At 40.1% G+C, this 27,001-nt stretch overlaps 1 protein-coding gene across 1 annotated transcript in view; it reads left to right on the top strand.

Moving 5' to 3' along the window:
• Positions 1-27,001, top strand: part of ROCK2 (Rho associated coiled-coil containing protein kinase 2) — a 158,858-nt gene that overhangs the window by 108,009 nt on the left and 23,848 nt on the right. Inside the window, exons 13-31 of the mRNA XM_050950609.1 lie at positions 65-113; positions 1,039-1,174; positions 1,313-1,404; positions 1,675-1,921; positions 2,193-2,299; positions 3,422-3,581; positions 11,854-12,014; positions 12,726-12,910; positions 14,243-14,312; positions 15,212-15,315; positions 15,424-15,610; positions 17,870-17,963; positions 18,076-18,170; positions 18,973-19,152; positions 19,426-19,594; positions 20,016-20,192; positions 23,950-24,020; positions 25,378-25,466; positions 26,837-26,915. Coding sequence (XP_050806566.1) covers positions 65-113; positions 1,039-1,174; positions 1,313-1,404; positions 1,675-1,921; positions 2,193-2,299; positions 3,422-3,581; positions 11,854-12,014; positions 12,726-12,910; positions 14,243-14,312; positions 15,212-15,315; positions 15,424-15,610; positions 17,870-17,963; positions 18,076-18,170; positions 18,973-19,152; positions 19,426-19,594; positions 20,016-20,192; positions 23,950-24,020; positions 25,378-25,466; positions 26,837-26,915 — 2,452 coding nt within the window. The remainder of the gene's footprint in view (positions 1-64; positions 114-1,038; positions 1,175-1,312; positions 1,405-1,674; positions 1,922-2,192; positions 2,300-3,421; positions 3,582-11,853; positions 12,015-12,725; positions 12,911-14,242; positions 14,313-15,211; positions 15,316-15,423; positions 15,611-17,869; positions 17,964-18,075; positions 18,171-18,972; positions 19,153-19,425; positions 19,595-20,015; positions 20,193-23,949; positions 24,021-25,377; positions 25,467-26,836; positions 26,916-27,001) is intronic.

The following is a 27,001-nucleotide window of genomic DNA, read 5'->3' as shown; positions in this document are numbered from 1 at the left end:
TATTCTGTTTTTCATTATAACCAATGTTTGCCTTTTTTCTAATATTTGTTTTCATATTTTTCAGGTCTGTTAATGCTCGTTTAGAGAAGACTGTGAAAGAACTAGATGAAGAGGTAAATCAGTGTATTTTCTGTTGTACTTATAGCTTAAGTGTTCTTATATGTGTTAGGTGTGTTTACTTTTCTCAGGATACACCAACTTTTAAGTAATAATGGAACTATGGCACAAGAACATGAGTTTATGTTCTCACAGTATACCTTAGCATAAATGTGCTGCCGCTACTGCAATATCTTGGCAAGAGGAGGGTAGAGTGATTCTTATATTATTTAATTGATTCCAGAATCATGTTTACTATGTCCTGTGCCTTAGTTAATAGTTTGTAGAGAAATAGCATTTAAATAAAATGTGTGTGAATTGAATTCCAGTTAAAGATGCAGGGTTGATAGTATTGAAGGCTGAAATACTCCCTCCATAGAGCAGAGAACAGGTAGTGGCAGTTCAAGCATCTCTCTATTGCCCCATCCTTGTGCCTCAACCCTTATGTTCAGGAACCACCACTGGAGGGAATGAATATAGCTTAGTTGTCATGCCTATTTAATCATTGGTTTTGCTGATGAGTCTGCCAGTTTTGCTGATACTGCTTGTTCATTGCATACTTCATCACTGGAAACTAGACATAAGCCCCCACAGTCATTTAACATAGACCATCAACAGAGCTTTCATATGATAACAACTTTCAGGCACTGCCAGTCTGGGGTGGATTTGAACCAGCCTTACGTCCATTGCTGATCTCCTGACTATCCAGATTCCTTAGAAACAGAACTTTATGACTGTACAGTTATTTGCCAATTGTATATTGTTCTGCAGTTATATACGAACACAGCTGTTAAGTGTTACGGTGTGTGTATACAGCAAACAGATGGAATACATTTTTGTGTATTTGTAAGTTAATTGGAATCCATGAGTTATCCTTTATATCTTTAAAGTAATACCATGGTTCTGTGTATTTTATTTGAACTTAACTATAATTATCTCCAGGTAACATCAAGGAAGAATGTAGAATCTGCATTAAGGCAATTAGAAAGAGAGAAGGCTCTTCTTCAGCACAAAAATGCAGAATACCAGCGGAAAGCAGAACATGAAGCAGATAAAAAACGCAATTTGGAAAATGATGGTATGTGGAACAGAACCTTAAACATGATACATGGGGATTTTAACATAAGATAACAGAACTGTTATTTTGTTGGTAAGATCTGTTTAAAAATTGTGAATCAGTGTGTGATGGAGGTAACATATGATTATTTTATTATAGTTAACAGTTTGAAAGACCAGCTTGAAGATTTAAAAAGGAGAAATCAGAACTCTCAGATATCAAATGAGAAAATTAATCAGCTACAAAGACAGGCAAGTTGTATTTCTGTGTGTGTGTGTGTGTTAATATAAAGTCATTGTTATAATGGGCTATTGAAGTTCAGGCTTCCTACTTAGCAGAAGAAAATTGCAAGTAGTTACAGAAGTTGCTTTTTAATATGAAGTGTTGGTTTACTAATGTAATGTTAGAAAATATTTCCATGTTTTTCTTTTTCCTTCAGTCCATAAATTGTTGATTAATTTGTAATGGAGATGGTCATTTTGCATTTTAATTGTTTAAAATCTGCATTTATTAATCAATAGCTGGATGAAGCCAATGCTTTACTACGCACAGAGTCTGATACTGCAGCCAGGTTAAGGAAGAACCAGACTGAAAGTACAAAGCAAATCCAGCAGTTGGAAGCTAATAATCGAGAATTACAAGATAAAAACTGCATGCTAGAGAATGCTAAACTCAAACTTGAGAAGGACTTCATCAATCTTCAGTCAGCCCTAGAATCTGAAAGAAGAGATCGAAGTCATGGGTCAGAGATTATCAGTGATCTACAAGGTATTACAGTAAATATGTCTACATTGATTCATGTTTCAGAAATACAAAAGAGTATAGTGTAATTATTTGATCTGGGAATTGTAACTAATTTTAATACATTGGCCAAGTCAATTGTATCTTTCCGTAATAAAATTTTATCAGTAGATGTAAAATGTTGCTAACAGCTCTGAATCACCTATTCAATGTGAATGTATTTGTTCTAACTTTTGTAGCTAACTTTTTTTTCTTGCTAACTTTTTTTCTGACTGGTTGATATTTTGGACATTTTTAGGTCGAATATCTAGCCTAGAAGAAGAAGTAAAAAATGGAAAGAGTACATTAGCCAAAGCAGAAGTGGAGAAGAGACAATTACAAGAGAAGTTCACAGATTTGGAAAAGGTAACTACACATGTTAAAGTAGAATGTATACTTGGTTTTCAGTATAAAAGGTAGAATATAAAATGATAGTATTAATGGAAACTAAACTTGAGTCAGATTGAAGCTCCATGGTACTTACTTGAATTGGTCACTTTTTTCCCTAAATGTTCTCTTTAAATAATTTTCAGCATGTGTAGGAAATGCATAAATGTATTTTTAAGATAAAGGAATATCTTAGACTAGTGGTTTTCAATCTTTTTTCATTAGTGACCCCCTAAAAATTTTTGAATGGAGGTGTGGACCTCTTCAGAAATCTTAGATGTAGTCTGTGGAGGTGTGGACCCCTTCGGAAATCTTAGATGTAGTCTGTAGTAATTATTAGAGGAATTAATTCTTGGTGTGTTACACAGATTGCTTGGAAAGCTCCCTGTGCAACATGTTAGAGTGCTCATAACAGATTAGATGTTATAGGGATGCTCTATTGTGTAGGCAGTATTGTGCACAATGTTGTTTTAGTCCCCATTAAAAATCAGAACTTGCTGAAGTGTAGAGCTTTTTTACTTGCTGCATTCTAGAATGCAATTTGCACTGTGTTATTTGCTTTAACATTTGCCACATTTTCTCTATTTGTATGTTTGATATTTTTCTCACTTAGATTATAAAGTCTGCTAGTCAGGAACGATGTTATTTTCTTTCTCTGTAAAGTACCATGTAAAGCTACAGTTCTGTACAAATTTATTTTTACTATATTAAACTTATTCGTAGCATTTAATCAAATCTATGAAAACTTTTCTATTGGTATTTATGTTTTATAAAACCTTGCTTTCACAAATTCTAAATTTTGAACCATATTTAACTTGACATAGTACTCCCTTTTTAGGCCTCAATCCAATAATTTTCTACACACAGGAGTACCATTGCAGCCATGCAGTGCCTCTTTGTGCCCACACTAAATCAATTGTAGGACAGATGTCTTAATTTGTAAGCTACTTGGCACATGGACTATGTCTTCTTCTGTCAATGTATTGCCTTTTAGTCATGCTCCATAGTACTACTATTCATAACTATTTTAGCCTTAGTTTGCAGTCAGGAATAATTGTTTTGTCAAGGAAGTCAATTTCCTTTTTCCTCTAACTTCAACAGGAGAAGAGCAACATGGAAATAGACATGACATATAAACTCAAGGTTATGCAGCAGAACCTGGAACAAGAAGAAGCTGAACATAAAGCCACAAAAGCACGATTAGCAGACAAAAATAAAATCTATGAATCTATTGAAGAAGCCAAGTCTGAAGCCATGAAAGGTATGCATACAATCTTAATTTTAAAATTATGTAATCTGGATAATATAAGTTTCATTATGCTAATTGTGAAGTTGAAATTTATAAGATTATACACTTCTGAATCACGTTAGGAAGCTGATTCAGGAGTTTTGTATATAAATTAAAAATTCTGGAGTTGTTCAGATCACGTAAAGTAATCACATTTGGCACAGTTTTTCCCTTACATTGACCATCCCAAGAGTGGCCAAGGTTTGAATGCGGATGCTGTTTGAATGATCCTCTCCTGCATGTTAGGGTTAAGGTACTTTGGTGGAATAATTTAAGGCAGGCCTGCACAACTCGTAAAGCAGCAGGGGCCACATTACTCCAAAGAAAACAGCTTAGGGCCGAAACCCTCCCCCCTCCAGCACCTCCTGGCCCTGCGGGAACACCCCGCCCTAGCGCCGCCCAGCCCTGTGGAAACAAACCCTCCTTCCCCAGCACCGCCCCACCAAAACAGCTGTGGGCCAAAAAGGAAGGTTGGAGGTGGGGAGGTAATACTTTATTTTAAATCAGCCAGGGGCTCCCAGCTGAAGAGGTGGCTGGGAGCCCTCAGGGGCAAATTAAAGGGCCCGGGACTCCGGCGGCTGGGGGAACCCAGAGCTTTGCGGGACTGGGGCAGGGATTTAAAGGGCCCAGAGCTCCTGCCGCTGAGGGGAGCCCGAGCCCTTTAAATCCCAGCCTCAGCCCAGCTGCCAGAGCCATGGCCGGGATTCAAAGGGCTCTAGGCTGCCCGCATACTCCACCAGAGAGGTCCTTTGGGGCCATCTGCCTGTCCCAAGTCAGGATAAAGGAGGCGGTTGGGTGTGGGGCTAGCAACTCCACCTCGTAAAAAAATCAACCTGCTACAGAAACACCAACAATAGAGACAACAGAGACTTTTACCCTGGAAAAAGAACGGTCTTCAACTTGAAGATGCATGATGCTGGGTGGTAATAGCCGTGAGGAAGCCACTAAGCCGATTACCCTTCTTGCAACCAGGAGGATTACCATGGGCACATGGAACGTGAGGACCATGTACGAGTCAGGAAAGATGGCGCAGGTTGCAGCAGAGATGAGGAGCAACAACTTGACCCTATTAGGCATTAGCGAGACAAGATGGACGCAAGCGGGACAGAGACGACTGTTGACAGAAGAGCTGTTGCTGTATTCAAGACATGAAGAGAGCGATGCACGCCACACACAGGGAGTAGGCTTCAAGCAGGCACAGAGAGCACTGATTGGTTGGGAGGCATATGGTCCCAGGATCATCACAGCATCCTTCAGAACTAAAATGAAGAGGATTAAGATGAATGTTGTTCAGTGCTACGTTCCAACTAATGACAGCAAAGAGGAGGACAAAGATTATTTTTACAACAGACTCCAGAAAATATTAGAGATTCTCTCAGACAAAGACATCATCATCCTTATGGGAGACTTTAATGCCAAAACTGGACCTGACAACACAGGATACGAACAAGTCATGGGGACCCATGCTCTGGGAGAGATGAGTGAGAATGGAGAGAGATTTGTGGATCTGTGTGCACTTAACAACCTGGTCATAGGAGGTAGCATCTTTCCTCACAAGCGGATCCACAAGAGTACCTGGGTATCACCAGCAGGCATGACAGAAAATCAGATCTATCGTGTCTGCATTAGCAAGAAGTTCAGAAGATCCTTGCAGGACGTTAGAGTTAGAAGAGGAGCAGACGCGGCGTCCGACTATCACTTAGTGGTGGCCAGATTGAAGCTGAAGCTGAAACTGAAAAAGAACTGGATAGACGCGTCAGACAGAAGAGTGAAGTACAACGTCAGCCTTCTGAAGGACCATAAGACCAAGGAAGATTTTGGACTGAGGCTGAAGAATAAGTTTTCAGTATTACAGGATCGGTCTGAGGAAGAGGAAGACAGTGTACTAAACAGATGGCAGAAAGTGAGAGAGAGACTTAGGTCAGTATGCCAGGAAGTGCTTGGAATTAAGAAACACCAGCAGAAAGAATGGATCACAGCAGAGACCTTGATCAAGATAGAAGACAGAAAGAAGAAGAAGGCAGCAGTCAATAACAGCAGGACTAGAGCAGCAAAGGCCAAAGCTCAAAAAGAGTATGTTGAAGCCCATAGAGCAGTGAAGAGGAATATCAGGAAGGACAAGAGAGAGTATGTGGATGAACTGGCAGCAGAAGCGCAGCAGGCAGCATACAGCGGTAATATGAAACAGCTGTATGATACTACCAAACGACTGTCTGGAAAGTACAGCAAGCCAGAACGTCCTGTTAAAGACAAGCAGGGAAAGTCTATAACAGGAATAGAACAGATGAACAGATGGGCGGAGCACTTTGAGGAACTCCTGAACAGACCAGCACCACCAAATCCACCAGATATCAACCCAGCCAACGAGGACCTCCCAATTAATTGCGATAAACCAACCAGAGATGAGATCAGAAAAGCCATCACCATGATGAAGAATAGGAAGGCAGCTGGACCTGATGACATCCCAGCAGAGGCCCTGAAAGCAGACCTGGATGCTTCAGTGGAAATGCTGTACCCCCTCTTTGAGAAGATATGGGAAGAAGAAGTGATTCCGATAGACTGGAAAGAGGGATATCTCATCAAAATCCCCAAGAAAGGAGATCTTAGCAACTGTGCCAATTATAGAGGAATCACACTCCTGTTGGTGCCAGGGAAGGTCGTCTTCAACCGAGTCCTCTTAGAGAGAATGAAGGATGCCGTCGATCCACAGCTACGAGATGAACAGGCAGGTTTCCAGCAGAATAGATCATGCACGGACCAGATAGCAATGCTTCGCATCATAATCGAGCAGTCTATGGAGTGGAACTTCTCATTGTACATCAACTTTGTTGATTATGAGAAAGCGTTTGATAGCGTGGATCGAGAGACCCTCTGGAAGCTCCTTCGGCACTACGGCATCCCAGCAAAGGTGGTCAACCTGATCAAGAACTCATATGACAGTATACACTGTAGAGTGATCCATGGAGGGCAGCTTACTAACAGCTTCCAGGTGCAAACTGGAGTCAGGCAAGGATGCTTGTTGTCACCACTTTTCTTTCTCCTCGTCATCGACTGGATTATGAAGACATTCACTTACGAGCGTAGGAACGGAATCCAGTGGACGTTGTGGATCCAGCTTGATGACCTGGACTTTGCTGATGACCTTGCACTCCTTTCGCACAGTAAACAGCAGATGCAAGAGAAGACCAACGTAGTGGCAGCCACGTCATCACAGGTTGGCCTCAACATTCACAAGGACAAGACCAAGATCCTTAGGATTAACTCCATCAGCAATGACCCAGTTGCACTTCTTCCAGGGGCCTTCCATTCAGTGTAGTCCTTCACCTACCTATGTAGCATCATCATCCAGCAGGGTGGCACAGACGCAGACATCAAAGTAAGGATTGGTAAGGCAAGAGCAGCCTTCTTACAGCTTAAGAACATCTGGAGCTCCAGAGAGCTGTCTTTGGCAATAAAAATTCGACTGTTCAACTCCAATGTGAAATCAGTCCTACTGTATGGAGCTGAAACCTGGAGGACAACCAAAACAACCATCAGGAAGATCCAGACCTTCATTAATAGCTGCCTCAGAAGGATTCTCCAGATCTGCTGGCCAGACACCATCAGTAACATCCACCTCTTGGAGAGGACCTGTCAACTCCCAGCAGAGGAAGAAATCAGAAGGAGAAGGTGGGGTTGGATAGGACAAACACTACGTAAACAGCCAACTAACATCACCAGACAGGCACTGCGGTGGAACCCCCAAGGCAAGCGGAAAAGAGGCCATCCAAGAAACACCTGGTGACGCGACCTTCAGGCTGATAGCAAAAAAATGGGCTATACCTGGAAACAGCTAGAGCGAATGGCCCAGGATAGAGGACTCTGGAAATCTGTGCTTGGCGGCCTATACCCCGATTGGGGTGACGGGCGTGAGTGAGTGAGGCTGCCCGCAGCCGCAGGAGCCCTGAGCCCTTTAAATCTCAGCCGCGGCCAGGATTCAAAGGACTCTGGGCTGCCCATAGTGGCAGGAGCCTGAGACCTCTATATCCTAGCCGCGGCCTGGGATTCAAAGGGCTCTGGGCTGCCTGCAGCCATGGGGAGCCCTGAGCCCTTTAAATCCCAGCTGCGGCCGGGATTCAAAGGGCTCTGGGCTCCCTGCAGCCACGGGGAGCCCTGAGCCCTTTAAATCCCAGCCGCGGGCCGGGATTCAAAGGGCTCTGGGCTGCCCGCAGAGTGCCCTGTGCGCAGGATTTAGAATCCCCCCGCGGGCCACACAGTGAGCCTCTGAAGGCCACATGCGGCCTGCGGGCCGTATGTTGTGCAGGCCTGATTTAAGGATTCTTGCACTGCCCTATTGGTAGCTATTCTGGAGATAAATAAAAGGATTTTAGTCCAGGCAGTCACTGCATGTCATGTACATTAACCTCTTCCAATGGCTCTGTGTATTCCCACTTATGGGTATTTCACTGCCTGGTGGTGCCTAGCAGTAGGACCTTCTCCAAGCAGTATTCATTGGAACAGTTGTGCGCCCTCTCCTATACTTCCCCTCAGTGTTTTTGAACATTCTGAGCACGAGGCCATATAAGGGAGTGCTGGGGGTCCTCTACCACCTCAGTTTCTTTCAACTGCTATGCTGAATGGAAATTAACTGCTCTGATCCATTCAGATCCAGGGTTTTTTCTCCATTGATAGTACATTTGATAGTTTTTGTGGTGTTTGTTTTTAGTGTGTAGTGTAATTTAAGTATAGTAATAAGTGTAGATGCTTTTGTAGAGTTGGCAGGTTTGGTTCTGTGTTATGGCAGAACCAAAGAAAAAGAAATGGGATTTAAAAGACATGCTTGATGCTCATCTGTCTTCCCAATGTCGGGCAACCATATTAGGTGCCCGAAGTCCTTGGAGGAAGGTCATACTCCTTGTGTGTGTTTCATTTGCTGGACGTTGGTGCCCAGAGCATTCAAAGAGGGGCAGAATAGATGCAAGTACTCTGGTCCTTGGGTGGTCATCAGATGTGAAGCCTAAGAGACTAGGTTTGGTGCCTGTGGCTTTCTCCAGTAAGCAAGCTGCCTATAAGTTCCAGGATGTCGGGCTCTTCATCAATTCTAACTCCAGATCCTTCTGTTAAAGTTGTCAAGGCTTTGAAGCATTGTTGGTGGGAAAATGGCTGTCTGCTTTCTAAAGATCCTAGACCCTTGGCTCTGGCTCTATCAGTTTCAAGAAAGAAGGTGAAGAAGATGGTCACTGTTAGCGGTGCCAGATCCTGTAAATTAGACTTATTGGATCGGTCTGACTCTGATGTGGCCTCTGTGCTTCCAACTCTAAAATCCAGGTCAGTTCTGGGTTCAACTTTGAAGACCAGAGCTGCAGAGTTGAGTATTTATCTGGCTATGGTACTTCCCAGGTCTGTGGGACAGGCTTCAAAGAGCCTGTGATCCGAAAAGGACTTCTGCAGTGGTGACTGATATGCACCTTCCCTTGTCTTAGCATTCTTTGGATCTGAGCAAGCCAGATTCATAGATTCTAGGACTGGAAGGGACCTCGAGAGGTCATCAAGTCCAGTCCCTTGCCCTCAGGGCAGGACCAAATACTGGCTAGACCATCCCTGATAGACATTTATCTAACTTACTCTTAAATATCTCCAGAGATGGAGATTCCACAACCTCCCTAGGCAGTTTATTCCAGTGTTTAACCACCCTGACAGTTAGGAACTTTTTCCTAATGTCCAACCTAAAGCTCCCTTGCTTGCAGTTTAAGCCCATTGCTTCTTGTTCTATCATTGGAGGCTAAGGTGAACAAGTTTTCTCCCTCCTCCTCCTTATGACACCCTTTTAGATACCTGAAAGATGGCAATGAGGAAGAGACATGCATCATCAGTTGTACAGTCTATGTCTTCTTCACTTGAAAAAAGAGAAGAGCAGACGAGAGTATTTCTCAGTATACCTCTCTGCTTCCTCTCCTAAGTAGTACAGGATTCCCCTAGCAGATCTTTCTCACCATTTATCTCTCTCCGCTTTCCAGTTCCATTGTTCTCTCAGAAGTGTTCATTAGTGATCCATGATCAGGTCCTCATTTAGAGGAGGATAAAGGAAGAATTAAGAAACCTGATTCATCCCAGTTCGTGCCTCTTCAGCCTTGTCCCCTATCTCTTTTGCTCCTCCTCCTATGGGCAGTTCTTGTCTCCATTAAATCATTCTCCTTTTGGATGGAGAAGTGATTTTTCTTCTGATAAGGATGCAGTGGCTCAGCAGTCCTTTGATCTGGCAGCTCTGGCTGAACAGGAGGTTGAAGAGAGAGTGCCTATTTTTGAACAAGAGCAAATGACTTTGATCTTGATTTGTCACCTGAGGTAGATGTGACTTTTGCTTCTTCCCCTTCTGAGAATGCTTTGCAGTTTCATGACTTTGGTGCATTGCATGGAATCCACACTGAACCTACCTTCTGTGGCTGTGGAGGAAACCTCCCATCCAGTATTCAACATACTTGGGACTACCTCCAGGAATAGCTTATCGCTGTCAAATCTGGATGGTCTTTTACAGCTTGGTAAGATGTTTGGTCAGCTCCTGCTTCCTGTCAGCCTGTTTCCAAAAAAGCTGGCAAACTGTATTGGATCCCTCATTAGGGGTTTTCTTGTTTTCATAGATCCTGTGCTGATTGTGGCTGCTGCCAAAAACAGACTTAGGTCTGGCCAAGTCCTCTCCAGTCTGTCTGACAGGGAGGGGGAAAGATTGATACCTTTGGGGGAGAGGTGTTTTTTTCCCTCTTCCCTTGTTATTAAGGTGGTTCATTGCCATATGATGATGGCCTGTTATCAGTTCCATCTATGGGAGAAGGTGATTCTGTATGTTCAAGAATTGCCAGATGATAAAAAGAAGGCTGGCAAATGCTATTTTGACTGAGGGACAAAATGTGGCAAAGCATGCTCTCAGGGTGGTGTTTGATGTTTTAGACTCTTCCGCCAGAGCATTGGCATCTGGCTTTTGTCCCTTCTGCATTCAAATTGATCATTTTTTTTCAAATTGATCGTTTTCCTCTTCCATGCTGCCTGGGTACCAGCAGAGGAATAACTGAGGGCACAGGCGCTGACTTTTCCTTTTCCCCAGGGGTGCTCCATCCTGCTCTGCCCTGTGGCCCTGCCCCCACTCTGTCCCTTCCCCCATGCCCTGCCTTCACTCTGCCTTTTCCTGCTGTTGCTCTGCCCTCTCCCCCGAGTCCCTGTCCTCACTCTGCCTCTTCCCATCCCCTGCCCAGCCCCCTCCCCATGGCCCCCGTCCACTGTCTGCTCTCCACTCTCCCCCAGGCCCCTCCCTGAGCTGCCAAACTGCTGTTTGATGGTGGCACCTGCCTCCATCAGCTGTTTGGCAGCAGTACCGCCCCCCCCATCAGCTGATGAGCGGGGGGTGGCAGACAGCTGTGGTTGGTGAGTGCTGAGCACCCACTATTTTTTTCAGCACTTATGACTGAGAGTTCAGGAGAGACAGGCTCCCTGATCTCAGTTCCAGCCTGGACCAGAGTAGCTGGGAAAAGCCATTCGAAGGAAGTCTGGCATCTCCTTTGTAGTCCTGAGCTGGAGCACGCTCAGTTGCTCTGTGGAGATGGAGCATATGCAGTCTGATTTACATTAGAAGCTGTGAGATGCTCAAGCACACTCATTCAGGATGGACTCTTTTGGAGATTTTGGCTGCCAGAATTGAAGTCTTTACTGAGTATATATGAGCTGTGATTTTTCAAAGGCTTATTATGTGGCCAAATTTGGGTAGATTTTCACAGGAATGGCACGTAGAATAGGATGGCAAAAGTTCAAGTTGTTCAGCCAGCTGATGCACCAGCTGAACCACCTGGTATTATTGAATCACCATTGTGCTGACTGCTCATGTTAAAAATAGTCTAGTGAGTGTGTTTTTGAACTGCTCTAGTACCTCCATGCTTTTGAACTGTGATTTGAAATTGTCAGGGGCACTGCCTGTGTGGCCCAGACCTGAAGAAGAGCTCTATATAAGCCCAAAAGCGTGTCTCTCTCAGTAACAGAAGTTGGTCCTGTAAAAGATATTAAGTCACTCACCGTTGTATGTCTCATAATTTTATCATCAGTTTCAGTCATGCCATCTACTACCTTTCATCCCACAGTAATCCAAAGTTTGTTAAATTCTAGGCACCCAAGTTTAAAATTTTGGCCATAGCTAGGCACTTAAATAGGTGTCCTTATTTTAAGTAGGGCTGAGCATCTACAACTCTTACTGACTTCACATTTAAATTCTCTTATTTCACAGAAATGGAAAAGAAGCTGTTGGAGGAGAGAGCTTCAAAGCAAAAAGTAGAAAACGGCTTGTTAGAAATTGAAAAGCGGTGTTCTATGTTGGACTGTGATCTCAAACAGTCTCAACAGAAAATAAATGAGCTGCTTAAACAAAAGGATAAACTAAATGAAGATGTAAGTAGCAATTATATAAGTAGTCTGAATTGGAATCTTTTGGATATTGTAAAATTTGTTCCAGTTTTAAAAGTATTTATAGAATCATAGAATATCAAAGGTTGGAAGGGACCTCAGGAAGTCATCTAGTCCAACCCCCTGCTTAAAGCAGGACTTAATCCCCAGACAGATTTTTGTCTCAGATCCATAAATGGCCTCCTCAAGGATTGAACTCACAACCCTGGGTTTAGCAGGCCAATGCTCAAACCACTGAGCTATCCCTCCCCCCCGGTTATGGGCAGTATCTGTAAATCTTTACAAATGAAAATAATATTAAGTATATCTCCTCACTTCTGTAGGTTGCTGGAATGCTTCCTTACAGTGTAACGTTTCATTTTCTGAAGTTTTTCAACATTGTGACAAACTTAGAAAAATTTGATATGTGGAATGTAAAATTCTCTAATATTAGGGTGAAAAACTTGCTTATTCTACTTATAGATAATTTTAGCTATAGAATAATCTTTACATCCAAATAAGACATGTTTGTGCTATACAGTAGTTCATAGTTAATACACTAAAAACAATAGAGAATCAGTGAAAGTGTAAATTTTGTTCTGAGAGTTCCTTACTGTACGTGTCTGTAAAATTCCTCTGATGTAACACACACCCTTCCCCCCCCCCCACCAAAAAAAAAAAAAGAGAGAGAGAGACAGACATTTATTTATTTTTCAGGTTAAAAACTTGACATTAAAAATAGAACAGGAAACACAAAAGCGCTGCCTCACACAGAATGACCTGAAAATGCAAACACAACAAGTCAACACATTGAAAATGTCAGAGAAACAGCTAAAACAAGAGAATAACCATCTCCTGGAAATCAAACTGAGCTTGGAAAAGCAAAATAATGAACTCCGCAAGTAAGTAGAGCTGCATCACATATTTATTTAATTCTTTAATTTTAAAAATTCAATTGTATTTTTATCTCTCTTATGCAAAATTTGAGAGCCATGTGTACATTAAAATCCTGACTATACAAAATCAACCATATCATAGACACTCCTGATTGTTGTTTGCTGTTGTTTATACTGTAGTAGTATCTAATGGTCCTGGCAGAGATTGAGGCTTTATTTTAATAGGCTCTGTACAAACACATACTAAGAGATGGTTGCTTCCCCAAAGAGCTTACAAGAAAGAAAAAAAAAATCCTGACCACATGAGTTACACCTGTAGATTCAATAGAAAGCTACTCTGAAATGCTGTTTTCCAAAAAAAAAAAAAAAGATTGAGTGAAGGCATAAAGGAACATGTTAGGATTTGAGATAAATTAAAAGCTGATAAGAATTAGCTTTCCCTGAGAGTCTACATTGGAATCGGACTAAAATGATTGCACACCTGTAAATTTGCAGCTAAAAATGAGATGATAGTCTTAGCGCTTAGTAACTTCATCTTCAGTGTGACTTATAAAAACTAATCAGTTACCACTAATTAAAAGAAATATTTTATTATACTAAAAAAAATGGGAAGGGGAGTTTGTTTCATATGAGATTTGTTCTCTGTAATTATCAATTTATGTTTTCTGGAGCAAGAATGGTCTTGTGGCTGAAAAAGCAAGACTAATATAGCTGTTAGATCATTTTTGTTCCATCTGTAAAATGACAGTTACATGGAGGCTCTTTTGGTCTCATTCACCACCATTGGTAAAGCACTCTTGAGATTCTCTGATGGAAGAAGTGCAAAGTATTACTGTTATCATTCATATGTGCTGACTAGTGATTGAATGAGTTGCTTTAATAATGGGTGTGTTTAAAAAAATCTACACTACGAAGAGCACTAAATTAAGGTTCGAGGTCTATCTTGCGACTCAGACTGCCTGAGGTTCTAGAGCTCGGATTGTCACTTTACTGATGTCCTGCATGGAAATGAGAAAAAAGGCCAATGACTATTTGCTTTAGTAATGTCTCTTGTTGGCTAGCCCATGTAACGGTATTGTCAGTTTAAATGGCTGTTCACTAACCTTTCCAGCTCGGAAGAGAGCATAGTATTCATAGCTGTCCAGGCAGAATACCTGACCTTGGGGGACTGAGGATCCCTCAGGATTTGGTATAGAAGACCATACTTTGATCAGGGGATGCTAAGATATAAGAGAGTTTTACAGATGTGTGTGCATGCACACAGCCTTCTGTGCTTGTGTAGTTGTTTGGAATATCTTCACAAATTTTGCTTACGAGCACTGTTTTATGACTTTACAGAGAACGTCAGGATGCAGATGGACAAATGAAAGAGCTACAAGATCAGCTTGAAGCTGAACAATATTTCTCAGTATGTATTTGTTTTTGTTTTACCAATCCAGTCTTTAAGGAGCAGAAACAGTGCCATCTAAGTTAGATGAACAGTTGCATCTCAGATAGTGACTTGCAAATACTTTTTAATGAACAGTCTGCAAACATTCATGTAGTCTGAAATTGTTCACATAAACTACCCTGCAGATACTTGTGGAAAAGTAGGATCTGTCACAACAATGCATAAACAGAAAGAAAAGGATTCAATTTGTCATATAATTAAATGACTTATTTGCCAGCTTAAAATACTAAAAATCTTTATAAAAAGATGTATTTCTGTGGGAGATCAGCTTTGTATGTGAACAAATAAATAATTCTTGATTGTTGGTTACGTTTCCATCAAATGGACATGATAGCATGCAGCATTGTCTTAATAGTTATAGATTTGGAAAGAGTGCTTTTCCAAAACCTCTCTAAAAACAAATTTCTAAAGTATTTTTAATGAGTTATGTTGCAATACAAAAAAGAACACTTTGAAAAAGCATTTACGTATGTATGTGGGTTTATAAATTGTATGTGCATACATACTTTCGAACTTCTAGTCATTGTATGAGGACAGCACACCACATTTATGGAGGAATGTATTGGTGACTGGGGGGGATTTCAGTGGTTTCGCTTTTCCCCACTAGCTGGGTTTCAGGAGGGTGACGATGATGGAGGTTCTTTGAGAGGGTGCATGCACTGAAGCTGAAAGAAACGGTTTTGTGAAGTATTGCTGCCTTAAGTCAGGTCTAGGAGAGACAAGACACTGCTGTGCTTGGCCTCTTGCTGTATTAAAGGATTTTTGATTTAACATGGTCTTGTCTCATTCATTCAGATACCCCATAAGCTAGAATATGCAAATCCTTTTTCTTTCCTTTTCTTTGTTTAAAATTCTAGACTTTGTACAAGACCCAAGTTCGTGAGCTTAAAGAGGAATGTGAAGAAAAGACCAAACTTTGTAAAGAAATGCAGCAAAAGATACAAGAGTTACAAGATGAGAGGTGAGGGTTTGCCACTTATTTGTATATGTACAGAAAAGTAGGTTATTTACTTCAGTTGGAAAAGGTTTTCATTTAGTTCTGAACTAATTATTTTTCAATAATTTGCAGAGACTCCTTGGCTGCACAACTTGAGATAACTTTGACAAAAGCTGATTCAGAGCAACTTGCTCGCTCCATTGCTGAAGAACAGTACTCTGATTTGGAAAAAGAGAAGATCATGAAAGAATTGGAGATTAAAGAGATGATGGCTAGGCATAAGCAAGAACTTACTGAGAAAGATGCTACCATAGGATCTGTGAGTAATCTGCATCATAATTCCTGTGGTATATTTTTGTGCATTCTAAAAGTTTTTTAATCATTATAACGAAGATACATTTGGAGGCTTACAGAAATACGCAGCTTGAAAGATTTTTGGATTTTTATTAGTGGACTAGTGGAAAGCAGTATGAGATCATGAATTTTCTTTTTTTAAAAGCCATTACATGGTTAATATTGTTTTAGTTGAAATTTAGAAATCATTACAAATACTGAGAAACATTTTCGGTTTACATATTTTTCACATCTGGGTGAAAAAATAGTTATTTCCATACTTTGGACCTGTGGAAACAAAACTGAGAATGTATGTATATTCAGTTGTATATAAAAATCTGTGCATGATGGTACAGTTTATGTTGCTGTAATCAAGGTTATGTCACTTTTTCCATTCTAAATCATACTTTTTCAGATGTGTGTAGTTCAGCCATAAAAATTCGTACTCTTTCTGAAACATGGTGTCCTAGGAGATGGTTCCTTTGGCTAGAAGGGGTTTGTGGCTGGAGGGATTCTGCAGCAGTTGGCTCCAGGGCAGCTCGGGCAGCCTCTTGGCCAGCCACACTGACCGTTGCTTGGGCACTCTCAAGTCACCATGTCCCCATCCACTACAGCAACAGTAGTTTGGGTTTGGGAGGGGCTCAGGGCTGTGGCAGGGGGTTGGGGTGCGGGGCGGTGCTTACCTTGGCAGGACTCCGCGGAAGCAGCCAGCATGTCCCTGCAGCTCCTAGGCGGAGGGGCCAGGGGGCTCTGTGCGCTGCCCCTGCCTGCAGGCACTGCCCGCGCAGCTCTCATTGGAGCCATGCAGGGAGCCTGCCAGCCCCACCAACCCTCCCGTCCAGCACCCATGACGCCCCCGGGCTGCTTCTTCTCCCTTGCCCCCTCCTCCGAGCACCTACAGCCCTCTGGCCCAAGTTTTTTTTAGGGGTATTTAGTATAAGTCATGGACAGGTCACAGGCCTTAATTTTTGTTTTCTGTCTGTGACCTGTCCATGACTTTTACTAAAAATACCAGTGATTAAAATGTAGACTGAAAACTAGGAAGAATTCAGATCTATTAGCTAGTTCCAGAGAAAAGATCCAGGCCTGCCAATTCTATATCTCCTGATCCTAATGTGCTAAACTTATAGGTATAGGTCACCCTGTCTGTCCTTCGGGCCCTCTAGAAAGCAAGAAGCAGCTGGAGCTGCCAGCACTCTCAGTTAAGAACTGGCTTTCTTGGAGTGTCTCATTAATTCTTAGTCACATCCCAAAATGTGGAGCTATGACCCACTTAATCTCTGTTAATCAGTAGGCATGTGGTCTGCATTTTCCATCAACTGCTGTTTATTCCATCATTAACTGGATGGAATAAACTTGAGATAACTACCTCTTTTCCTTCCTTGAAATGTTTCTTCAGTGTCAACACCTGGGCTTCCAAACACATCTTCTGGATCTTCACCTCCACTGTGTCCCTCACATGGGTCTCTCCTTTCCCCTCACCTGCCCTTCATATTACACAAACCTTCTGTACTTCAGTTCCATCACCTCTCTCCAGCTCTCACAGATCATTATCTAAAATCTGCCTCCTCCTCCACATCTCTGAAATCTGAATTAACCCTGATTATTCATAACCATGTGCTCTTCTGTCCCTACCAATTAAACGTAACCCTCTCCTTCAATTGTCTATGGAATGCCTGCTCTGTCTTGCAAGAAATACATGTCGGTATATGATTATCTTCAGCTCTGTGCTCATGCTTCTCTGACTCGGCTTATATTCCTGCTCTCCCTTTCAGCAGACTCTTCTTTAGTTTCTTTTCATTCTAAATATTTGCTGCAGTGAGCTCCTTTCCCCCTCTTCAGTCCCAAGTTTCTCAACTCCATATAGCACTTAAACCTGCACATTCTCTCTTTTGAAGTCTCCCGCCTCCAGATGGCTGTAATTTTTCATGTATTCTGCCAAGTCCTGAGCTTGTTAGTGTCTTGATTTTGATGGCAGACTCTTCCTGTTCTTTTATTACATATCTCCCGATCTTTACAACATTTTTCATTTAGCTCCCCTCTCTCTCCTCCACACCTCTGGTCACTCACATACCTTTGCTTGGTCACTCTCTCCTCTGTGCCTCCCATTTCTCTTCCTATGCCAAATCCTCTATTCTTTTACCATGGTCTCATTCTGATGTATTTTCCTTTTAAGTAATCAAGTAAATCTGTTGCATTACTTTTTGTTGTGTGGTAACATATACTTAATTTTTTTTTTTTTAAGCTGGAGGAAGCCAATAGGACACTAACTAGTGATGTGGCTAATCTTGCTAATGAGAAAGAGGAACTGAATAACAAACTGAAAGAAGTCCAAGAACGTGAGTGTTCGCTGCACAACTTGAATTTAATTTGAAAATGCTTTTGTTCTCAAAAAGTGTACCACTTAATTCTCTAATTAGCCATTACAGATTTCTTATTACCTTGTTGCAGAAATTGCAAGGCTAAAAGAGGAAGAAACAAATACAACAATTATTAAAACTCAGTTTGAGAAGCAGTTGTTGAATGAGAGAACACTGAAAACCCAGGTAAGTATAAAAGAATGAGCAGATGATCATGATAATTGGAATAATATACAGTTCATGCAGTGGATTTTTTAATGGAATGGTTGCTTTCGGTTATAAACCAGCTGTATGCACTCATTGAAGCCTGGATGCAATTTTTATATCCTCAGAGCTTTTTGCTAAATCACATTACTTTAGGGAAACTTGCTCATCTTGAGTGCAGACCTGTAATGTAGATACATGGTGCTTGAATAAAACAGTTTGTCCAACTGTGATTTAGCCCAGTATAAATCCCTAATTCCGCTAAATCCTTTATTTTGATTCAGAGAAGCTAGTTTTGACATGTACTTTGCTTATGACATAGTTTGATTGAAATTATATTGTTAGCAACTCTGAATTACCTTCCTCTGTGTTTTTCATCTTTCCCTGAAGCATCTGGTAATAAACTCTGCCAAAGTTTGGATACTAGACTTCGTGTCAGATTTGGTGCTCCTGCATTGTGCTCTAGGCATCCTAGAGGCATATTAGACATTCCAATTCAAAGTTGTATTTGGCTTCTAACTAACTGGGCTATTGAAAGAAAGTATGTAAAAGAACTAAAGTACTTTGTTCCAGAGTGAAATGTCATTATCGTTTTTATAATACTTGATTCATCCACAGAATTAAATTGGTATTTTATTTAGATGGAAATGCACAAATATGTTTGAATTCATGGGTAAAATATTTTAATAGAGGCTAATCGTGGGTTGGAAAGATGACAGTATTTGTACTTGTTGTTTACCTGTGGGGGCTTTATTATGTGTTCTATGTTTTGTTTTGTTTTAAGGCGGTAAACAAGTTGGCTGAGATCATGAATCGGAAAGATCCAGTCAAACGTGGAGCTGACACTGATGTGCGGAGGAAAGAAAAGGAGAATAGGAAACTGCATATGGAACTGAAATCTGAACGTGAAAAGTTAACCCAGATGATGATTAAATATCAGAAGGAGATCAATGAAATGCAGGCAGTAAGAAGTGAATTTACAGCAATAAATAGCAATAAAAATGTTCTTAAATTTGTTTAAGCAATGGAAACAGAGTTTAAAATTATTCCAAGATGTCATATTTATTATGCATACATTTTCCATATCTTAGGGATGACACAGCTAAAGAAATTAAATAGTGGTGTATTTCAAGATTGGTTGTAAAGTCCTCATTCCACCAAGAAAATACTATAAATAAGAAATTATAGAGTACAACAGTAATACTAAAAGGCAAACCGTTTCAAATCATTTTCACAGCAAATAGCAGAGGAGAGCCAGATACGAATCGAACTGCAGATGACACTTGACAGCAAGGATAGTGACATTGAACAACTTCGCTCACAGCTCCAGTCAATACATATTGGCTTAGACTGCAGCAGCATAGGCAGTGGACCTGGGGATGCTGAGGCAGATGATGGATTCCCTGGTATGATTTTTTTTATTAATATTCCTGTCTTTATCAGTTTCATAGTGTGTTTTTTTTCATGGAAATCGAAGTATTAAACAGCATTCTTATGCTTCCGTGACTTCCTTGCTTTTTCTGTAATTCCTTATACCTTTTCAGTAATCTGATAGCATTTAATATCCATGCACTAACTGACACACTATCTTTATTTTGACTACACTTAATTCTTTCTTCTTAAATTGTTTTTAAAAAGTTAATTTCAGTTGTTTAAGAATTAAAAGATTACATTTTGTTTCTCATTCAAACTACTTTTTCTCTTTATTGATGTGTTCATTTTGTAAATACTGTATTAAGTGATAAAATGTAAAAACTAATATTCTGTTTTTAGTGATTCTGTTTTAACTCTTCTGTCCTTTTTCCTCCTTTTGTGCTGGGTCTTTAGTCCATATCACTCAATCCCACACTATGGAGTCCATGTCTCTTACCTACCAGCATTCTTCTACCTCTGTCAGTATTGCCACTAAGCCTTCCAGTTCTCACATGCTTCTCGACTCTGATTCTGACTCAGAGGAAGAACCATTGTCTTGTGTACACATCCCTTCAGAACCTGATAGCACAGGTGACATCCCTGAAACCATTTGGTGCACTTACGTTTTGTTTTAACTTTGTCCTTTTGGCCTTTTTTTTTATAACTAACACCATTAATATAATTTTGTCAAAAGCACTGGAAGTTCAAGTTGTAATCCAGAACATACTAAAGAGAATGTTGCATGAACAAAGAATTGGCCTGTTTTTTTTTCTAAATGTTCAATGTTTGCAACCAAATCAGACTTACAGTTCTAAAACAATCATTTTGTAGAAATATTTTGTAAGGTGATTTTATTGCCCTATGTCCAAAGTAGTCTCTATCCAGTGTCTGTGCTTAACTTTATGCACCTCAAAGTTTTTGGGTATCCAAAACCTTATCTATTTGTTCCGGCTGAGCAGTTAACTACTTCAGTTAAATAATTGAATATCTAGCCATTCACTTTGTGAATACAGATACTACTTGCCTGTGCAAATCCAATTTTGGCCTGCCCAAATTCTTTGTGTAAAGTTGGATGTCACATGACTCAGACACAAAAAACTTGGAGGCTGTTTTTGAAAAATTGGTCCCTAATACATAAGATTTGTGTTTCATTATGGATCTTTGTCAGCATAAAAGGCAGTACCAAGCTATCAAAATTTACTTTTCCAGCAGCAGGAAGAAAATAATTATTTGCAGCTTTGGTTAAAGATAGCTCTTTTTATAAACATAGATTATATATTTTGAACTAATTGTATGTGAATATACTCATATTCTATGAATCAGCCCTCCTAGTACTAAAGTGAGGGGTTTTTTTACCATGGTGACATCTAATATTTGACTAAAGATTTATTTGATTATGGAGCTGTTTATTTGATTAACTCTCAACATAAGGATAAATATTAGTTTGGAATATTGTCAGCACCCTGAGATAAGGACGAAAGTAGATTCTTTAAGTTCTAGTGCTCCTTATAAAAGAAACACAAACTAGATTTTGGTCTCTTTCTAGCTGCTGTTATAATCACTATACTTTTATCCTGGGACCCATGTCAGATCAGTAGGGCTTTCAGAGTTCAGGCCAAATTAGGCGGTCTTTAAGAAATGTTTAATTACTTACTGACTTCAGTAAATCACATCCTGTTGTCTTTCTGATAAGAAGGCAGGGCTGGGACATTTCCCTGTTGAGATAAAACATTATTCATATCCATTGAATATACAGACAAATCTAAGCTGCCAGCAGGAGGATTTCCTAGGAAATATGTTCTCTTCTCTCTTGTCTCTGCCCCCAGACAAAGGATGCAGTTTGAGGGGAAAGAGACTAGATTCTCATACTTCTGCTACTGGGAAACATGCTATAGGGATACACAACAACAGAAGCAGGTGAATGTTTATGCAGCTCCACTGACAGAGATTTTTTAAACATCTTGAGCAGTTTTTGTTGGGACCTAGCCAAACCTAGCTTCTCCTCCCAATTCCTTTCCCTGGAGGTAGCTGAATATTTTTCAGCAGCGGCTTTTCTCCTATCCCTGTATGTGGAAAAACTTATGGAGGGAGAGCATTTAGCCGTTGTTGGGGTGGAGCCAGTTTTAGCAGCAAATCCAGTGAAGAGTATTTAAACTATGCAGCTGCATTGACAGTGGGTAAGGGACAACTGCATGTCACTTCTTCTGTTCTCTTAGTAGAGAATAACCCCTAGAAGCAGTAAAATGGGAGGAATCACCTTCCCACCCATCCCCACCCCCCCAGCTGAATTCTTGAAGGTTGGAGAGTAGTATGTGAATGTTTCTTCTTAGTGAATACATTCTTTTCACATGGGGGAGTATTCTTTTCAGTAGCATTCTGCTTGCTCTGTCTGATATCAGGCAGAGTAAGAGTAGCTCCAGGCAAACCCACTGAGACTATTAAAAGTCATATACTGGGCCCTGAAGAGCCACACATGATGCTAGAGCAGGGGTAGGCAACCTATGGCATGGGTGCCAAAGGCAGCACGTGAGCTGATTTTCAGTGGCACTCATGCTGCCCGGGGGGTCTTGACCACCAGTCCAGGCGGCTCTGCATTTTAATTTAATTTTAAATGAAGCTTCTTAAAACATTTTAAAAACCTTATTTACTTTACATACAACAATAGTTCAGTTTATATATTATAAACTTATAGAAAGAGACCTTTTAAAAACGTTAAAATGTATTACTGGCATGCGGAACCTTAAATCAGAGTGAATAAAAGAGAACTCGGCACACCACTTCCAAAAGGTTGCTGACCCCTGTGCTAGAGTCATGAGTTGTCCATCACTAAGCTGATTGCTGAAGATTTAACTTGTTTCATTGCTACCTAACAAGCCAGACATATGGGGCAAACATATGTGCAGTGCTTCCCATGTACTTGGTGTGTGTATTAAAATATGCATCCTCATTAAGGGTACCAGCAAACAAACCAATATACTCTGACAATAGTGTACACATCACACTAGATAATCTCTCTCCCACCTTTCTCTCCACGATGTTGAGGGTTCTGTAAAGTTTATCTCGTTGTTATTCAGTTCCCATTTGTACACATAGGAATGATTTCACCACCTGTTTAAAAGGAACTGGTGGTTACAGGGCCAGAGGATTTTACATTCCATGCATAGGCTGCTGGAATAAGATGGCCCTGTTAAAACCAAATGCATTAGAACTCTGAATGTAGAGTTCCTGTGCAGAGGCAGAGATCTACGAGTATGATGATCTCTTCTGATATAGATAATCAGAAAGCAATTATTGCAGGTAAGCAGTTCTGCTTAATACTACTTACCTCACAAATAAGACACATTCTTATGTTCAACTAGTTTGTAAGCAGGGGCAGGGGGATCTTGTGTGTTGATACAGTGCCTAGCACAGTGGGAGCATGATCCTGATTGATCTTTGGCTTTTACCACAAAACAAATATTAAATTACAGTTGAGATTTTGAGGCTTAATGTATGTTAAGCCACTTTGAAATCTTCAGAGAAAAGGTGGTTTAAAATATTCCTATTGTGTGAAACTAGCAGCAAAAGTTATTTCTTATTAAGCGGTTCAGTGAGAGTATACTGAATGAATTAAAGGCAAAAGGATTAGCCAAAGGTTGACTTCTAGTTACTGGTGAGAAAGCTGTAGTGATTTACCCAGGTTCTGAGGAAAGATGTAGAGCAAGGAGTTCTAATTATAATATCAAAACTCTTGTGATTTAGCTATTGCTGTTACTCAGGAAAATAGTTAATTTTATTTATAACCCACCACAACTCCCACAGAAAATCAATACATTTCCTCAAATATTAAACTTGTATAATAAAAGTATATATGTAGTTTATATTAAATACAAACTTTAATATTCAGGCTTTAAAATATGTATATGCCTATGTGTATTCATATTTAGAAGTTTTTTTCCCCCTAAAACTGAATGTTGTGTATTGTGTACTAATGTCTTCACACAAGCAATTTTAGTGGCTGGAAGCTGATAGTTAAATAATTATAGGCATTAAAAATCATAAATGTCTTTGTCTTATTTTTACTAAAGAGAATGTATGTGTGATAGTATACTTTTATAGTGAGACATTGGCTCTTTTTTTTCAGTCTGAATTACTAGTTTTTGAGTGGCATTATTTGCTAGTATTGGCTGTGCAATACAGCTTTTTGTCCCTGAAAAATCTGCTGTGATAATTGTTGCAAGGCATTTTGCTTATCAGGTTATGGTATTTTATGTCTGCCTTATTCTTTTTAAATAAGGGCTTTTTTATATGCAGGGTGGTCTCAGATAAATGTGTGTTGTTTAAATACTTACTTAATATTTATTTGCAGAATCGAGATTAGAGGGTTGGTTATCACTACCTGTCCGAAATAACACTAAGAAATTTGGATGGGTGAAAAAGGTGAGAAATATAAATCGTTGACCTCTACTTAACAGATTTGCTGGATTTTATATTAGTTGCATCTTTTTAAAGATGTGTGACTTCTTTCCTACATATATGTTCTCTAATCAGTCTTGAAGATAGTACATGCACAGATCACTACTGACGAGTCTGAGTCTGTTAGGTCAGAGTACAGGTGGGAGTAGATATTTTTTACACATCTGCGGCTTACTGTTTGGTTATCTAGCAGTGAGGAGTCTGACCAGGATCCTAAATCTATAAACTGACATAATCGAAGGGCAGATACCCTTGATAAGGGAGGAAGAGGTGAGTTCAGATGCTTCCCTCTTCTTACCAGCTTCTCCTCCATTTTGCCTTGGTTCAACTTTAGTCAACTGCTCATCATCTAGGTAAGGGGTAGGCAACCTATGGCATGCGTGCCGAAGGCAGCACACGAGCTGATTGTTGTGGCACTCACACTGCCCGGGTCCTGACCACTGGTCTGGGGGCTCTGCATTTTAATTTAATTTTAAATGAAGCTTCTTAAACATTTTGAAACCTTATTTACTTTACATACAACAACAGTTTAGTTATGTATTATAGACTTATAGAAAGAGACCTTCTGAAAAGGTTAAAATGTATTACTGGCACATGAAACCTTAGATTAGAGTGAATAAATGAAGATCGGCACACCACTTCTGAAAGGTTGCTGACCCCTTATCTAGGTACTGATTGCAACAACACTAGGATAGGTAGGAGATAAAGAACTGGATGTCTTCCCTGAACTGCTGGTGTTTCAGCCTGTGGTGTATTTCAAGCTTCCATGATGTCTTTTTTTAAAACACAGAACAGGTATAGCATAGTTGATGGTGGTGTCAGCTCTCTCTATCTACTTTACTTTACCAACGTGCCTATTCTGGACAACTTTTTGGGTGGGAGGTTCTCTTATCTACTCAGACTTTGGCTCCTTTATTGAGACTACCAACAAATGTGCTAACTGTGGTGATTTTTGTGAAGGGGACACCTGTTCACTGTGTACAGAACCAATCGGAGTCAAAATTAAGCTATTAACATAGAAACCAAAGGCTTTGTATCCTGTTAGCAGATCTATTGCGTTCCATTCCTTTCATCTTTTTAAAATAGGTGTTTAAAAATATAAAAGTTGTTTGTTACCAAATATCACAATTTTATGTCATTGTGATGTAAAGTATGACTTACTTTGTGCTCAAACTGTAGACCCAAACTACCATGCTATTATTGACTATTAATAAAATTATGAAATAATATTATGAAATTATTTGACTTGACAGAAGTAAATACTTGAGATAAAGCCTGTATTTTAAGAACTATGTTAATACCTGTGTATCTTTTTTAACAGTATGTAATTGTAAGCAGTAAGAAGATTCTGTTCTATGATAGTGAACAAGATAAAGAACATTCTAACCCCTACATGGTGTTAGATATTGAGTAAGTATTATTACAGGAGATTATGGTATCATTACTTTGTTAACTTTCAGGTGAACATTAGTAGATGGCTTGAAAAGAAAACAACTTTAGAAAATATTTTTGAGAGCTGATAATGACTCTGCTGTCATATGTTATTTAAACTACGGTTTGAGGTCACTCAGTGTTTGTCTCGCTGCCCTCTTGGCTGACACACTGGGCACTGATCTAGAGACCTCCAGAACTAAGAGTTTGAGGAGCTATAGCTTGAACTAAAGAGCCAAAACTTTATAGCTGGGGGCTGTAACAACTCATGTCCTCTGCAGTTTGGCACAGAGTGGGGAAACTGTATCACACACTCAGCTGTGGGTTACAAGTGCGGTACATAAACATAGGGATGGCCATACTGGGTCAGACCAGTGGTCCATCTAGCCCAGTATCCTATCTTCCAACAATGGCCAATGCCAGATGCTCCATAAGGAATGAAGAGAACAGGCAATCATTGATTGATTCATCCCCTGTTGTCCATTCCCAGCTTCTGACAGACAGTAGCAAGCAACACTAAGAGCATAGGGTTAAATCCCTGATCATCTTGGCTAATAGCCTTTGATGGACCTATCTTCCATGAACTTACCTATTTCTTTTTTGAACCTCATTATAGTTTTGGCCTTCACCGCCTCCCCTGGCAATGAATTACACAGATTGACTGTCCATTATGTGAAGAAATACTACTTTTGTTTGTTTTAAACCTGCTGCCTATTAATTTCATTGTGTGACCCCTGGTTCTTGTGTTATGTGAAGGAGTAAATAACACTTCGTTATTCACTTTCTCCATGCCAGTCAAGATTTTATAGACCTCTATCATATCGCCTCTTTCCAAGCTGAAAAATCTGTCTTTTTAATCTCTCCTCATATGGAAGCTGTTCCATACCCCTAATCATTTTTGTTGCCCTTCTCTCTACCTTTTCCTATTCTAATACATCGTTTTGAGATCAGTGACCAGAACTGCACAGTATTCTAGGTGTGGGTGTACCGTCAGTGTATACAGAGGCAATATGACTTTTTCAGTCCTATTATCTAATTCTTTTTAGTGGTTCCTAACATTCTGCTTAACAGTGCAGAATGCAGCTATTCAGATTTAATTTGGCTCTTGTTGCTATGTGGTTTAAGGTTTGGGGATTGATATGTAGAGTTGGGAATAGGAGTTGAATAAAGTGGATTTAGAATTTTGTTTGCTGGCAATCTTTACATCACACTGATGTACCTTATTAGCTAAGGTACAATACAATTCCTTAATTAATTATATATATTAAATCAGTACATTTAATTAGATAATACTCTAATATCAAATTTTTATTATTATTGCTTTTTTTCTTTGAAATCTGCTTCTACAGCAAATTGTTCCACGTCCGGCCAGTCACACAGACTGATGTCTACAGAGCAGATTCCAAAGAGATTCCTAGGATATTCCAGGTATGTAGTTATAAATTAGTATTTTTAGAAAAACAAACTGGTAAAATTCCTTATGCAAATAAATGCAAGATGCTTCAAAATATTTT

The sequence above is a fragment of the Gopherus flavomarginatus genome, chromosome 4 (genome assembly GCF_025201925.1).
Source record: "Gopherus flavomarginatus isolate rGopFla2 chromosome 4, rGopFla2.mat.asm, whole genome shotgun sequence".
Classification (NCBI taxonomy): Eukaryota; Metazoa; Chordata; order Testudines; family Testudinidae; genus Gopherus; species Gopherus flavomarginatus.
This window is presented reverse-complemented; position numbering and strand designations above follow the sequence as displayed.